This window comes from Oncorhynchus nerka, linkage group LG28 (assembly GCF_034236695.1).
Source record: "Oncorhynchus nerka isolate Pitt River linkage group LG28, Oner_Uvic_2.0, whole genome shotgun sequence".
Lineage (NCBI taxonomy): Eukaryota > Metazoa > Chordata > Actinopteri > Salmoniformes > Salmonidae > Oncorhynchus > Oncorhynchus nerka.
Window position 1 is genome coordinate 67250381 of NC_088423.1, and position 17191 is coordinate 67267571.

At 43.6% G+C, this 17191-nt stretch overlaps 1 protein-coding gene across 3 annotated transcripts in view; it reads left to right on the plus strand.

Annotated features, from left to right (window-relative positions):
• The first annotated feature begins 518 nt into the window (after positions 1–518).
• Positions 519–17191, plus strand: part of acsf3 (acyl-CoA synthetase family member 3) — a 46139-nt gene continuing 29466 nt past the window's right edge. For 2 of the 3 annotated variants that reach the window (XM_029641382.2, XM_029641384.2), the window contains exons 1-3: positions 519–597; positions 1198–1990; positions 3797–3952. In XM_029641382.2, coding sequence (XP_029497242.1) covers positions 1292–1990; positions 3797–3952 — 855 coding nt within the window. In that variant the 5' untranslated portion in view covers positions 519–597; positions 1198–1291. Of the gene's footprint in view, positions 603–1197; positions 1991–3796; positions 3953–17191 lie in introns of all 3 variants that reach the window. The other variant, XM_029641383.2, reaches the window with a different exon arrangement.

A 17191-nucleotide genomic window follows, 5' to 3' on the forward strand; every position in this document is an offset into this window, starting at 1 on the left:
TGTTCACAACAGAAGTCTTAGTGAGATTCTCAACAACAGATGCCACCAGGTTGAGGCAAGAGGAGGTGGAAAGAGATTCAAGTTTGCAAACTCCAAACATTGAGATTTTACATAGTTTACATTAATGAATGGGTTACCAATAGTTATAGAGGTTATTTTAAGAGGTCAGTGAAGTCTTCTACCACTTGATTCCTCACCACTCTTGATCCAGGAAAACAAATCCCCCCCCCCCCCAAAAAAAAATAGAATGACCAAATTGCATAAACATAACTCAATTAAATGTACAACAAGGTTATTGGCTCTTTTGTGTTAAAGTGGAGTAGCATCTCCTCCAACTCCACACCTTTTCCTGGACAGTGTAGCCTAACATCATAATAAAGCACAGATACATCTGTGTTTTAAAGTAGTCAAGCATTGCAGAATGAAAAGGACTTGTTTGTACTATTGTTTATATATCCTGCAAATTGAACAAAACCTGGATTTTCAGTCTCAGATTGCTTTGATTCCGTGTTTCACAACCAGAACCCCAAAATCTAGCTCCAGTTTCCATTCGGAGTTTTATTGTGACGCACCGTCACAAGAATAACCGATGTTTGGGTAAGGTGAATATTTACATTAGCAGTAGGTTTGAATTACCAGGTTAGCCAACATTGCGCTCTTTGAGAAAATGGATATCGTTTAAACACACTAACATCGCATGTTAGAATGTAAAACACAGTCGGGTTTTCTCGCTAAAAATCACAGTCTTCACCAGCATGTTCTAGCTAGCTAAGCTAGCTGCTATTTATGAGCATATTCATTGAGTGGTGTTACGATAGCTAGCCAGTTAGCTGCACCATTAATCCCATGTCCAAAGATCAAGTCAGAGTTACGTCACTGTATCTGTAAAAGCTAAACTGTATACCGAAGTGATTGAAGCAAAAACCAACAGTGTGCTCACACCACAAACGGATTATTATTCTGTGCCACTGCCTGTCCCTGAAGGATTTGTCCTTTCAAAATAAACAGCTTGGCATAGCAAGATATTTGCCAGCAGTCTAGCCTGCACAGTATTCATAGAGGTGTCACTGTGGATAAAGGCTAACTGCAAGCCTGTCAGAAATACAGTCTTATCACTATAGCAGGGATAGCGTCTATTCTTATGAAAACAATTTCACTTAGCCTATGTTAATTATGAATCTCTCTCAAAATGAACAGGTATTCCAATGTGACCATTGTGTGGCTTGACATCATGAGGATGGACTTTTTATGAGGATAACATTGGTAGCTTTGAGCAGCATAGTGTCCCATCATGTTGCCAGGGGCAGTACGTCACTCAGTCCCTCTGTGGCGCTCTGCTTTGGCCTGCTTGCAGTGTGAGGCAGGGCCAGGGAGATGGCTGCTGAGACAGGTCCTGAGGAGAGCCTACACCTCCACAAGAGCAAGGCAGGCTGCAGCAGGGGACAGTGCCCCTGTGTTTTCCAGAGCCCAAGTGTACAGGGACAAGCTGGCCATAGTGGACGACAGTGGGAGCCACAGCTACAGGGACTTGTACGGCAGTAGTAGGGGCCTGGCTGGGCGTATCAAGGCAGCTCTGGACTGTCCCTCTGGGGACCTGCAGGGGAAGCGCATCTCCTTCCTGTGCGCCAACGATGCCTCGTACACTGTAGCCCAGTGGGCATCCTGGATGTGTGGCGGAACGGCCGTGCCTCTCTACAGGGAGCACCCTCCGTCTGAGCTGGAGTACATCATCTCTGACTCCCAGAGCTCCCTGCTGGTGGCTGGGCAGCCGTACGCAGACACCATGGAGCCCCTCGCCCACAGACTGGGACTGCCCTACCTGCAGCTGCCCCCCACCTCCAGCCTCAGCTCCCTGCTGGAAGCCCCAGAGACCCAGCCTGAGCCTGGCATCACAGACTGGGCCCAGCGTCCTGCCATGATCATCTACACCAGCGGCACCACAGGCAGGCCCAAAGGGGTTCTCCACACTCACAGCAACATTCAGGCCATGGTAAATTGATTATTCAGTTGTTATATGCATGAATTGTGAGCATAAGATGAATACTATTGTTATTCTGTACACTGCTTTTTATCATAATGATGTACTGAGGCATGTTGAATATTTGATCAGTCTGAAGGTTGGACTGAATTTTGAAAGTTAAACTTCAGCTTTTTTTCCCCATTACTGATACTAACCAGGTTTCAATCCAACCTTTTCAGGGCTCCTGAGTGGTGCAGCAGTCTAAGTCACTGAATCTCAGTGCTTGAGGCGTCACTACAGACACCCTGGTTCGAATCCAGGCTGTATTACAACCGGCCGTGATTGGGAGTCCCATAGGGCGGCGCACATTTGGCCCAGCGTCGTATGGGTTTGGCCGGTGTAGGCCGTCATTGTAAATAAGAATTTGTTCTTAAATGACTTGCTTAGTTAAATAAAATAACAATTTAGAGTAAAGTACGTATCGGATAAAAGAATGTCATGACAGTCCTGATGGAAACATAATATTTTTCGGGAAACCTTCCAAACATCGACAAAACAAAATACGCTAGACAAGGTTTCGGTAAAATGAATAATGCAACAAATGTAGGTGGAAACGCTGATTAAATATTGATATAATAATCATCATATCAAAGTAAACTTAGAGTCACGTGAGGACATGTTGTGTGGTCATCCCACTACAACTCGTTGGGAAACCATGCAGTTTATAAAGCTTCAGGTGAAATAAGTTATGATTAACTTCACAGGGTGGTGAAAGTGCAAGGTGATGAGCTTGATGCTGCTTTCAATGCTAAATATCTAGGGTCTTATTCTTCTGACATGATCACCGGAGCTTGGCTGCCGTTTGACAAATCAAAATAAATATCGCTATTTTTTCCATAATCTCATCGTGTAGGCTATAACGCAAAATGTTTTGAGACAACTGTCAGTAGAGTTGAAAATGCAATGGTAACCCATTTAACTTTATTTTTATTTGGTACATGGAAATTTAACCGCAAAAAAACATGTTTATATGTACTTCGCACAGCCTGTTATCTGCAACAGGTCAATTAGATGGAAACACAACTCATATTGTTTTTGTATTTTAGTCTTTTTTAATATATTCGCATGAACACCTGTCGCCAATTGGATGGAAACGTAGTTAATGTTAGTATTTTTTAAATGTTTTATTTCCTGGTGTCGGTACTGCGAACTTCAGAGAAGTCTTTTTTTCTCGAAGTATTAATAGGGTTTCTGCTGAGACATTTTTCTGTAGCCCTTTGGTAGTACGTAAGGGTGGGTTGTCGGGGGTTACACATACGATGGACACAGTGTCGTTTTGCTTTTGTTCCACATGAGCTTTCTGAATAATCGGCCAAATTATTTCATTACATGGGGCACTTCAGGCTGTGGAGGATTTATTTTGGTACATTTTCAACCAAAATTGACCTGCATGTCCAATAGAGTGGAAAATTAGATCACCCTCAATTAAGGAGCTTCATTTGGAAATGACAAGCCCAGGGAGGGAGCTCGGTGAGGGAACACGGAAGAGATGGTTCCTGGAAGGTTGAGCGCTTAGGGACACTATCCATTCCCTCTGCTCCTTCCAGCTATCTGGCCCTGCTGACTAAAGACAGGGGTTTACTCTCTTCTTGCACGGTGGTTACATTCATAATTGTATTTGATAAGGAGTGAAAGAAACCTTCAGGCAGGACCACCATGAAAGCTTTTGAGTGAGCTACCCATCATTATATAGAAAGGAAATGTCCAAAGAACTGTAAGGAAAACATTGTATGACCTAATAGCTCAGTAGATCTCTCATGTCTCCCTCTCTCCCAGGTTCAGGGTCTGGTGTCAGAGTGGGGCTGGTCCAGAGATGATGTCATCCTTCACACCTTGCCCCTGCACCACGTCCATGGCATCGTCAACAAGCTGCTCTGCCCTCTCTGGGTGGGTGCCACCACCGTCATGCTGCCTACCTTCCAGCCTCAGAAGGTACATTGCAACTATAGTACACTACTACTGGTACTACTACTTCTAACATGTTGTTTCAGTTGACTCCAACCTCATGTCCTGTCTGTGTGCTGTCAGGTATTCTACTGCAGTCTGCCTTGTGTGTGTTAGTAGTAAGTAGTGCTCTGTAAGGGACTTGCGGGGATCCAATCCACAGACCTGAACAATGGAGACACACCGGGGCGGGAGGCTGGTGGGGAGTAGACAGGGGCTGCTGTTCAACCTTATCGGCTAGTTGTCAGCAATTGGCGCTAATTGTAGCAGGGTTGCTGTGCTGAAAGCACCGGGCCGGTAGTGTCAATAACAGAGCCTGGAGCTGAGCTGACATGGACAGGTCCATGATGCCCCCTCTGCCTCACCCCGCCGGGCCGCTGGGGGTCAGGAGTAGAGGCAGCCAGGCAGGCAGGCAGTGCTCCCCCCCCCAGACTGTCACACTAAGCGTTTGGGGCTGGGTGATGGATTGCCCTGTGTGGCTTTGTATCTGACCACGCCAACTCACAGCACAGGCTTTAGAGCCAGATCAATCGATGAGGTGACATTGAAGGATGATAGTGCTTGTTTGGAGGGGTGGTGGTGGAGTAGGTAAGGGGGGTGGTGTCAGAGGGGTTTTAAGGTCTAGGAGAACTTAATGGGAGTCAAGGGTATGATTGACAGGTAAGGGCTGTAGAGGACAACCAATAAAGAAGAGGTTTACTGTAGTATCAGAGCATTTCACTTTCTTTGTACCTCACCTGACCTTGTGTACAAAATAGACAGCATACGCTTTGCTCTCATCCCTAAGGACGCCTTGTAGATTTTTCTTTCATTTTCTTGAAGTCATGATGAGATACAAATCAATATACTGTAATATATTAATGTAGCTCCAGGCTTTTTCTGAGTGACTGTCTAATAGACCGGTTTGACATTTTACTGAGAGTACACTATATTTACAAACCTTGTCGACACCCCTTCAAATGAGTGGATTTGGCTATTTCACCCGCACCCGTTGCTGAAAAGTGTATAAAATCGGGCACACAGCCATAGACAAACATTGGCAGTGGAATGGCCTTACTAAAGAGCTCAGTGTCTTTCAACCTGGCACCATCGTAGGATGCCACCTTTCCAACAAGTCAGTTCGTCAAATTTCTGCCATGCTAGAGCTGTCCCAGTCAACTGTAAGTGCTGTTATTGTGAAGTGGATACATCTAAGAGCAACAACGGCTCAGCCACAAAGTGGTAGGCCACACAAGCTCACAGAACAGGACCGCTGAAACATGTACTGTAGCGTGTAAAAATTGTCTGTCCTTTGTTGCAACACGCACTACAGAGTTCCACACTGCCTCTGGAAGCAACATCAGCACAAGAAATGTTAGTATGGACTTTCATGAAATGGGTTTCCATGGTCGAGCAGCTGTACGTACACAAGCCTAAGATCACCATGCGCAATGCGAAGAGTCGGCTGGAAAGGTGTAAAGCTCGCCGCCATTGGACTCTTGAGCAGTGGAAGCGCATTCTCTGGAGTGATGAATCACACTTCACAATCTGGCAGTCCGACAGACGAATCTGGGTTTGGCGGATACCAGGAGAACACTTCCTGCCCAATGCATAGTGCCAAATGTAAAGTTTGATGACATTCCAGATGGTTCTGTGCTTCCAACTTTGTGGCAACAGTTTGGGGAAGGCTCTTTCCTGTTTCAGCATGACTATGCGCCCGAGGTCCATACAGAAATGGTTTCTCGAGATCTGTGTGGAAGAACTTGACTGGCCTGCACAGAGCCCTGATCTTAACCCCATCGAACACCTTTGGGATGAATTGGAATGCTGATTGCGAGCCAAGCCTAATCGCCCAATATCAGTGCCTGACCTCGCTAATGGTCTTCCCAGAAGAGTGGAGGCTGTTATAGCAGCAAAGGGGAACCCAACTCCATATTAATGCCCATGATTTTGGAATGAGATGTTCGACGAGCAGGTGTCCACAGACTTTTGGTCATGTAGTGTATGATAATTGTGAAAAATACATGCATTATTGCCTCTAATGGACATACCTGTGGTTGGAACTAGATGAAGAATAACCAGTACAGACCAGGAGACAGAGAAGGGAGGCTAGACATGGACATTGAGTGCTGACTGACTGAGGTAGTGTGTGTTTGTGTGTGCAGGGCTTTTTCTGGATCATAATGGGGCATAGCTGGTGGGTGTGGTCGCTATCCGGAAATTTTAGAGGCCCTCTTGTAGGCCGCAGTGACAAAATGTATCTGTTTGAAGCTCATTTCTGGATATTCTACACATTTTGCCATGAGGCTGAGAATTAAAGCACATTTCCAGCAATTCTACACATCTTACCTTTGGGCTGAGAGAACATTTGAGGTTTTAAAGTTAATTTCCTGCAATTCTACACATTTCACCATGGCTAATGCTATCTGAGTGACTCAAACATTATAACAAAATCAATGGGGGCCCCATGCCATGAAAAAAACACTCCTGAATGCATCATTGCATAACATCTTTGATTCTCCCTGACTGTCTAGCTTTTATTTTGGTGATTGTTAGTTCTCAAAGATGATTTTATTTAAAAATATATAGGTCTGTCTTTTCTACATTCTTTATATCTGGTTTTAGTTGTTTAAGTTTACTCTGAAAACATTTCCCCATCCCGAATATATATATATATATATATATATATATATATATATATTTTTTTTTTATTGGAGCTGGTGGGAGGAGCTATTGAAGGATGCGCTCATTGAAATGGAATGGTGTCAAACATGTGGAAACCACATTTATTCCATTCCAGCCATTACAATAATATATAAATAGTTGAAGTCGGACGTTTACATACACTTAGGTTGGAGTCATTAAAACTAGTTTTTCATCCACTCCACAAATTTCTTGTTAGCAAACTAGTTTTAGCAAGTCGGTTAGGACATCAACTTTGTGCATACAGACAGATTATTTCACTTATAATTCACTGTATCACAATTCCAGTGGGTCAGAAGTTTACATCCAAAATTATGTCATGGCTTTAGAAGCTTCTGATAGGCTAATTGACATAATTTGAGTCAATTGGAGGTGTACCTGTGGATGTATTTCAAGACCTACCTTCAAACTCAGTGCCTCTTTGCTTGACATCATGAGAAAATCAAAGAAATCTCCCAAGACCTCAGAAAAATAATTGTAGACCTCCACAAGTCTGGTTCATCCTTGGTAGCAATTTCCAAATGCCTGAAGGTACCACGTTCATCTGTACAAAAAATAGTACACAAGTATAAATACCATGGGACCACGCAGCCGTCATACCACTCAGGAAGGAGATGCATTCTGTCTCCTAGAGATCAACGTGCTTTGGTGTGAAAAGTGCACATCAATCCCAGAACAACAGCAAAGGACCGTGTGAAGATGCTGGAGGAAAAAGGTACAAAAGTATCTACAGTGGGGCAAAAAAGTATTTAGTCAGCCACCAATTGTGCAAGTTCTCCCACTTAAAAAGATGAGAGGACTGTAATTTTCATCATAGGTACACTTCAACTATGACAGATAAAATGAGGGAAAAAAATCCAGAAAATCACATTGTAGGATTTTTAATGAATTTATTTGCAAATTATGGTGGAAACTAATTATTTGGTCAATAACAATATTCCTTAACAGGCGTGCCTGTTAATTTCTTTCCCTCTTAATGCGTTTGAGTCAATCAGTTGTGTTGTGACAAGGTGGGGGGGTATACAGCCCTATTTGGTAAAAGACCAAGTCCATATTATGGCAAGAACAGCTCAAATAAGCAAAGAGAAACGACAGTCCATCATTACTTTAAGACATGAAGGTCAGTCAATACGGAACATTTGAAGGTACTTTGAAAGTTTCAAGTGCAGTCGCAAAAACCTTCAACCTCCACATGAATGGAAGACCCAGAGTTACCTCTCCTGTTGAGGATAAGTTCATTAGTTTTACCAGCCTCAGAAATCGGCCAAATAAATGCTTCACAGAGTTCAAGTAACAGACATATCTCGACAGCAACTGTTCAGAGGAGACTGTGAATCAAACCTTCATGGTCGAATTGCTGCAAAGAACCCACTACTAAAGGACACCACTAATAATAAGAGAATTGCTTGGGCCAAAAAACACAAGCAATGAACATTAGACCGGTGGAAATGTTTATTTTGGAAACATGTCTTTGAGACGAGGTGTGGGTGAACGGATGATTTCCGCATGTTTCCCACTGTAAAGCATGGAGGAGGAGGTGTTATGATGTGGGGGTGATTTGCTGGTGACACTGTCTGTGATTTATTTAGAATTCAAGGGGAACTTAACCAGCATGGCTACCATAGCATTCTGCAGCGATACACCATCCCATCTGGTTTGGGCTTAGTGGGACTATCATTTGTTTTTCAACAGGACAATGACGCAACACACCTCCAGGCTGTGTAAGGGTTATTTTACCAAGAAGGAGAGGGATGGAGTGCTGTATCAGATGACCTGGCCTCCACAATCCACCTGACCTCAACCAAATTGAGATGGTTAGGGAGGAGCAGAGTGAAGGAAAAGCAGCCAGCATATGTGGGAACTCGTTCAAGACTGTTGGAAGCTGCTTGAGAGAGTGCCAAGAGTGTGAAAAGCTGTCATCAAGGCAAAGGGTGGCTATTTAAAGAATCTCAAATATAATATAAAATCTATTTTGATTTGTTTCACACTTTTTTGGTCACTACATGATTCCATATGTGTTATTTCATAGTTTTGATGTCTTCACTATTATTCTACAATGTAGAAAATAGTAAAAAATTAAGAAAAACCCTTGAATGAGTAGGTGTTCTAAAACGTTTGACCGGAAGTGTGAGTGTTACCCTTCAAAAGGTTTTATTGAAACAATAATTGTGTCCTTCAAACTTTGCTTTCATCAAAGAATCCTCCATTTGCAGCAATTACAGCCTTGCAGACCTTTGGCATTCTAGTTGTCAATTTGTTGAGGTAATCTGAAGAGATTTCACCCCATGCTTCCTGAAGCACCTACCACAAGTTGGATTGGCTTGATGGCCACTTCATACGGTCAAGCTGCTCCCACAACAGCTCAATAGGTTTGAGATCCAGTGACTGTGCTGACCACTCCATTATTTACATTTACATTTAAGTCATTTAGCAGACGCTCTTATCCAGAGCGACTTACAAATTATAGACAGAATACCAGCTGACTGCTTCTTCCCTAAATAGTTATTGCATAGTTTGGAGCTGTGCTTTGGGTCATTGTCCTGTTGTAGGAGGAAAATCCCTTTTACCATGTACAAATCTCCCACTTTACCACCACCAAAGCACCCCCAGACTATCACATTGCCTCCACCATGCTTGACAGATGGCGCCAAGCACTCCTCCAGCATCTTTTCACGAATGTTCTTTGTGATCCAAACACCTCAAACTTACATTAGTCTGTCCATAACATTTTTTTCCAATCTTCCTCTGTCCAGAGGCTGTGTTCTTTTGCCCATCTTAATTTTTTATTTTTATTGGCCAGTCTGAGATATGGCTTTTCTTTGCAACTCTGCCTAGAAGGCCAGCATCCTGGAGTCGCCTCTTCACTGTTGACATTGAGACGGGTGTTTTGCGGGTACTATTTAATGAAGCTGCCAGTTGAGGACTTGTGAGGCTTCTGTTTCTCAAACTAGACACTCTAATGAGCCTGTAATCGAACCCACAAATGCTGATGCTCCAGATACTCAACACGTCTAAAGAAGGCCAGTTGTATTGCTTCTTTAATCAGCACAACAGTTTTCAGCTGGGCTAACATATTGCAAAAGGGTTTTCTAATGATCAATTAGCCTTTTAAAATGATAATCTTGGATGAGTTAACACAATGTGCCATTGAAACACAGGAGTGATGGTACGCCTATGTAGAAATTCCATAAAAAATCTGCCGTTTCCTGCTACAATAGTTATTTACAACATTAACAATGTCTACACTGTATTTCTGATCAATTTGATGTTATTTTAATGGACAGAAAATGTGCTTTTCTTTCAAAAACAAGGACATTATTAAGTGACCCCAAACTTTTAAATGGTAGTGTGTATGTACAGTGCCTTGCGAAAGTATTCGGCCCCCTTGAACTTTGCGACCTTTTGCCACATTTCAGGCTTCAAACATAAATATATAAAACTGTATTTTTTTGTGAAGAATCAACAACAAGTGGGACACAATCATGAAGTGGAACGACATTTATTGGATATTTCAAACTTTTTTAACAAATCAAAAACTGAAAAATTGGGCGTGCAAAATTATTCAGCCCCCTTAAGTTAATACTTTGTAGCGCCACCTTTTGCTGCGATTACAGCTGTAAGTCGCTTGGGGTATGTCTATCAGTTTTGCACATCGAGAGACAACATTTTTTCCCATTCCTCCTTGCAAAACAGCTCGAGCTCAGTGAGGTTGGATGGAGAGCATTTGTGAACAGCAGTTTTCAGTTCTTTCCACAGATTCTCGATTGGATTCAGGTCTAGACTTTGACTTGGCCATTCTAACACCTGGATATGTTTATTTTTGAACCATTCCATTGTAGATTTTGCTTTATGTTTTGGATCATTGTCTTGTTGGAAGACAAATCTCCGTCCCAGTCTCAGGTCTTTTGCAGACTCCATCAGGTTTTCTTCCAGAATGGTCCTGTATTTGGCTCCATCCATCTTCCCATCAATTTTAACCATCTTCCCTGTCCCTGCTGAAGAAGAGCAGGCCCAAACCATGATGCTGCCAACACCATGTTTGACAGTGGGGATGGTGTGTTCAGGGTGATGAGCTGTGTTGCTTTTACGCCAAACATAGCGTTTTGCATTGTTGCCAAAAAGTTCAATTTTGGTTTCATCTGACCAGAGCACCTTCTTCCACATGTTTGGTGTGTCTCCCAGGTGGCTTGTGGAAAACTTTAAACAACACTTTTTATGGATATCTTTAAGAAATGGCTTTCTTCTTGCCACTCTTCCATAAAGGCCAGATTTGTGCAATATACGACTGATTGTTGTCCTATGGACAGAGTCTCCCACCTCAGCTGTAGATCTCTGCAGTTCATCCAGAGTGATCATGGGCCTCTTGGCTGCATCTCTGATCAGTCTTCTCCTTGTATGAGCTGAAAGTTTAGAGGGACGGCCAGGTCTTGGTAGATTTGCAGTGGTCTGATACTCCTTCCATTTCAATATTATCCCTTGCACAGTGCTCCTTGGGATGTTTAAAGCTTGGGAAATCTTTTTGTATCCAAATCCGGCTTTAAACTTCTTCACAACAGTATCTCGGACCTGCCTGGTGTGTTCCTTGTTCTTCATGATGCTCTCTTTTAACGGACCTCTGAGACTATCACAGTGCAGGTGCATTTATACGGAGACTTGATTACACACAGGTGGATTGTATTTATCATCATTAGTCATTTAGTTCAACATTGGATCATTCAGAGATCCTCACTGAACTTCTGGAGAGAGTTTGCTGCACTGAAAGTAAAGGGGCTGAATAATTTTGCACGTCCAATTTTTCAGTGTTTGATTTGTTAAAAAAGTTTGAAATATCCAATAAATGTCGTTCCACTTCATGATTGTGTCCCACTTGTTGTTGATTCTTCACAAAAAAATACAGTTTTATATCTTTGTTTGAAGCCTGAAATGTGGCAAAAGGTCGCAAAGTTCAAGGGGGCCGAATACTTTCGCAAGGCACTGTATGTGTAAAAATGAAAGGGAACACTAAAATAACACATCCTAGATCTGAATGAATGAAATATTCTTATTAAATACTTTTTTTCTTTACATAGTTGAATGTGCTGACAACAAAATCACACACAAATTATCAATGGAAATTTGGATTTGAAGTCACACTCAAAATTAAAGTGGAAAACCACACTACAGGCTGATCCAACTTTGATGTAATGTCCTTAAAACAAGTCAAAATGAGGGTCAGTAGTGTGTGTGGCCTCCACGTGCCTGTATGACCTCCCTACAACGCCTGGGCATGCTCCTGATGAGGTGGAGGATGGTCTTCTGAGGGGTCTCCTCCCAGACTAAAGCATCCGCCAACTCCTGGACAGTCTGTGGTGCAACGTGCCGTTGGTGGATGGAGCGAGACATGATGTCCCAGATGTGCTCAATTGGATTCAGGTCTGGGGAACGGTCGGGCCAGTCCATAGCATCAATGCCTTCCTCTTGCAGGAACTGCTGACACACTCCAGCCACATGAGGTCTAGCATTGTCTTGCATTAGGAGGAACCCAGGGCCAACCGCACCAGCATATGGTCTCACAAGGGGTCTGAGGATCTCATCTCGGTACCTAATGACAGTCAGGCTACCTCTGGCGAGCACATGGAGGGCTGTGCGGCCCCCCAAAGAAATGCCACCCCACACCATGACTGACCCACCGCCAAACCGGTCATGCTGGAGGATGTTTCAGGCAGCAGAATGTTCTCCACGGCGTCTCCAGACTCTGTCACGTCTGTCACATCTGCTCAGTGTGAACCTGCTTTCATCTGTGAAGAGCACAGGGCGCCAGTGGCGAATTTGCCAATCTTGGTGTTCTCTGGCAAATGCCAAACGTCCTGCACAGTGTTGGGTTGTCAGCACAACCCCCACCTGTAGACGTCGGGCCCTCATACCAACCTCATGGAGTCTGTTTCTGACCGTTTCAGCAGACACATGCACATTTGTGGCCTGCTGGAGGTCATTTTGCAGGGCTCTGATAGTGCTCCTCCTGCTTCTCCTTGCACAAAGGCAGCGGTAGCGGTCCTGCTGCTGGGTTGTTGCCCTCCTACGGCCTCCTCCACGTCTCCTGATGGACTGAACTGTCTCCTGGTAGCGTCTCCATGCTCTGGACACTACGCTGACAGAAACAGCAAACCTTGCCACAGCTCGCATTGATGTGCCATCCTGGATGAGCTGCACTACCTGAGCCACTTGTGTGGGTTGTAGACTCCGTCTCATGCTACCACTAGAGTGAAAGCACCGCCAGCATTCAAAAGGGACCAAAACATCAGCCAGGAAGCATAGAAACTGAGAAGTGGTCTGTGGTCACCACCTGCAGAACCACTTCTTTATTGGGGGTGTCTTGCTAATTGCCCATAATTACCACCTGTTGTCTATTCCATTTGCACAACAGCATGTGAAATTTATTGTCAATCAGTGTTGCTTCCTAAGTGGACAGTTTGATTTCACAGAAGTGTGATTGACTTGGAGTTACATTGTGTTGTTTAAGTGTTCCCTTTTATTTTTTTGAGCAGTGTATATATATATATATACTGTACCAGTCAAAAGTTTGGACACACCTACTCATTCAAGGGTTTTTATTTGTACAATTTTCTACATTGTAGAATAATAGTGAAGACATCAAAACTATTAAATAACACCTATGGAATCATGTAGTTAAACAAATCAAAATGGGCAGAGAATGTACTTCCTAAATAGTTATATGATTAGGGTATAGTTTACTACACTGCGTAGATGTAAATATTGATCACATATATTTGTCCGTCTGAAAATCTTCCCTCCCCTAAAAGGTATGCTATGAAAATAGCTCAAGTCTCTCCAACTCTGCTCTCTTCAAACTACATACAGTGGGGCAAAAAAGTATTTAGTCAGACACCAATTGTGCAAGTTGTCCCACTTAAAAATATGAGAGAGGCCTGTCATTTTCATCATAGGTGCACTTCAACTATGACAGACAAAATGAGAAAAAAAAATCCAGAAAATCACATTGTAAGATTTTTAATGGGGGGGGGGGGCAAAAATGCAATTCAGAATGTAGGGGGGACATGACCCGTCTCCAGTGACAGTTGCGTCCCTGGTTTTAATATATTATCATTAGCAATGGGTATATAAAAAAAACGGACTTAATTAACTTACTGTGTGAAGAAAAAATTACTTCGAAGCTCAACTTAATAGTGGTTGACCTGGTGAGTTAAGACAATCAGACTACCCCAAATGGGCACTTTCCTACATTTCCCCGCAGCAGGCCAGGTACTTCTATCACGTTGGGGGCGATGAAACAACGGAAGTCCACTCATTTTCAATTAAGGAAGCGAAGTGGGCATGGGGACCGTTGGGCGATGCGAGCCTGGGATGTGAACAGGGCCAGAACCACAGTTGGGGAAAGTTGAACTTTATACTAATACTCAGAGAAATCGTGTTGCTATTGATCAATCGAAGCTCTCTATAGTTTCCAACCACTATTGGTTTGGCTGTTGATACCTAGCATTACCTAGCCTGCTTGCTAGCACCAACATGAGGGCGAAGCAAGCGTGGCTATCCAAATGTACGTGTTAAAAGGATCTCGCCCATGTCTTCGCCACACACTTCTCCCTTCTTGTCTCAACATTTTAAATCATACATTATTTTCACACATATTTTAGTTGCTTTTCACCGACAGCCACAACTCATTAATCAACTAGGCCTATTGCCATGTGCACTGCCCAAATTGCAGGCTTCCCAAATAGGCAGAGGCCTATAAAAGCTTTTGATTTGAAACAATCCACAGCAAAAAATATTGAGGAAGCTAATGATCCTCGACGCTTCTGTGGCGAAGTCATGCTTTCTGGTGAAGTATTTTGAATTATTTGATTTATTTCTGTATAGACTGTAAATAGGCCTATATAGCCTCATTTTGGCAAATGTATTTGCCATTTCCTTCCTGTTCTACTGGTTTTCATATCATCTTTATTTTCGTGTCCATGCAGAAGCCAAAAGCACAATCCCAGTCATATTAACAACCCATCCTCGTTGTTGCATCTTTAGATTTCCCCCTCTAAGTTTCTAACTGAGATTTTCATTCCTGTCACATATGGAACAGCTCTCATCAGGTGAACTGTTTAGAATGGTGTTTTCCCACTAATTGCATTTTGGCAAATATTTTATTGGCTTCTTCATTACAGGAATTGCATGTTCTGTTCAGATGAATTACCATAATCTAAATGTGATTTATTTATTTCTGAGCACAGTGGGTAGACACCCTAATTGGTTACACAACCAATTCATATGGGTCCGGTAAATTTCTCAAATGGCCAGTAAATTCAAATCTTCCCGGTCACGTTGTTTCGATGCCACATGTTCCTAACGGAAACCCTGGTGTGTCTGTGTGAGTGGATGGAGGAATGGTTGGAAGTCCCTGTGCATGACTGTCTCTGACCCCAGAGGAAGGAAGGAGTGCTCTGCTCGGTTGATCAAGCAGAGGAGTGGGTGTGTGGCTCCAGCAGGCCCCCAGTGTCCTGTCTGGAGCGTGAAATGTCGAGCTCTGCTGGTCGGTACCAAAAGCCCTGGTCTGCCTTAAAAAGCCTATGTAAATTATGATCGCCCCTACGGGGAATTATTTTTCGCAAAATTTGCAACAAATCAAGATATTTTTATATTCTGACTACTACATTTGTCATCACATAGGATCACGTGCTGACAGTGTTGCCATCTTAGCGACTTTGTCGGTATATTTATCGAGTATTCAGACCCCTCTAGCGACACATTTTCAAAAAACCGACTATCGACAAATCTAGCAACTTTTTGTGGTGTTATTGGAGATTTTAGGAGACTCAGGTGAAAGCATGTATCGTTCTTACTCTTCTCAATGAGCAGCGGGTGCTGCCGTGGGCCCCACCCCTGTCCCAAAGCACCCACAGGTGGCCCAGTTCTTGCGCAGCAGTCAGAGCAGGAGATGTTCACCCCTGCTTTCTCAGACTCTACTGCTGCTACCCACTTCAAAGTGCACAGAAATGGTGTTCTAGCACCATACTTTCTGAAAAAGTTGGTCGCGGATGTGGGTGACCATCGTTTCAGCCTCCTCCTCGATGACTCCACGGAAGTAAGTGTTTCTAAGTACCTGGGGGTTGTGATAAGGTACTTTAGTGACACCAAGCAGACAATTGTATCAACATTTCTGGGGCTTGTTGAGTTGGAGGGAGGAGATGCCAAATCTATAGCACGTGCTGTTGTGGCTTTCCTCGAGAAGTGTTGTCTTAAAAAAGAGAAACTCCTGGGGATAGGGGCTGACAATGTCTCTGTTATGATGGGGATTAACAATGCGGTCCATAAAGTGCTAAAGGAGTATGGCCTCAAATATCTGGTTCTTATTCGCTGTGTGTGCCACTCTCTGCAGCTTGCTGTAAGTCATGCTTCCAATGACACCATCCCCGTAGTGTGGGGTACTTGGTACAAGAGACTTATAACTGGTTTTCAGTGTCTCCAAAGCGCAGGGAGGCCTACAAGGCCATATATGAGACCATCAACTGTGGGGGGAAACGTTTACAGATAGCCAAGGTGTGTGCCACATGTTGGCTCTCCATTGAACCCGCGGTTTCACGCATTTTGGACCAGTGGGAGGAGCTTAGGCTGCATTTCGCAGTCACCAAGTTCAGTGAACACTGAAACATGGCTGAGGTTTTATACTCCATGTACAGTGATCCTCAAAACATATTGTATATGACTTTTTTTGATGTCAGTGCTGGGTGAGGTACAGTTGGCCATCAAGGCTTTTGAGGGAGAGCAAGTAGCTCCTCTTAAGCAACTTGACAGCTTGGTTAGCCTGATCAAGTCTGTGAGCAGCAGGGTGCTGAATCCACTGGCAAATGTTGATGTACTCAAATGGCCAATAGATGGATACATCAGTCCCAAACCATACCTTGGTTACCTTTTTGAGTCTGAGGCAGCTGAGCTCCACCTTGCGCCTGAGGATGAAACAATGTCCAAAAGCGGCGAGTAGCCTTCACCATCTCCCTCACTAATGAGTTGAGGGTGAGACTGCCGGACAATATCGAAGTATTGCAGTACATGTCAGTTTTCAATGTGGAGGAAACTCTAAAGCACAATAAGAGCCCTGGAGAAATAGAAAAAAATAACCAAGCTCCTTGGCTACTCCCCTACAGAGATAGACAAGATTGTCCAGCAATGGCGTGCCATCCATCTTAGTAAATGGAATGAGACAAAAACACACTGGGCTTCTGGAGTGGGATTTGGAAGTTCAGGGATGCATCTGATATCAACCCGTTTCAAGAACTTGCCATGGCTGCTGTGTCTGTGTTGTCATTGCCACACTCAAATTCTGAAGTCGAGAGAGTATTCAGCCAGATGAGAGTGGTAGAAAGCAAACTTAGAAATCGGATGTCCTTGCAGACCCTTAACTCCATCCTGTACATTCGATATGGACTGAAGCTGTCTGGTGAGGCTTGCTATGAGCACCAGCTGCCTGATAATGTTTTGCAGCTTTTTGGCACATCAGCTGCTTACTCATTTAAGTCAGCTCCCTCAGTTGCTGAACCTGCC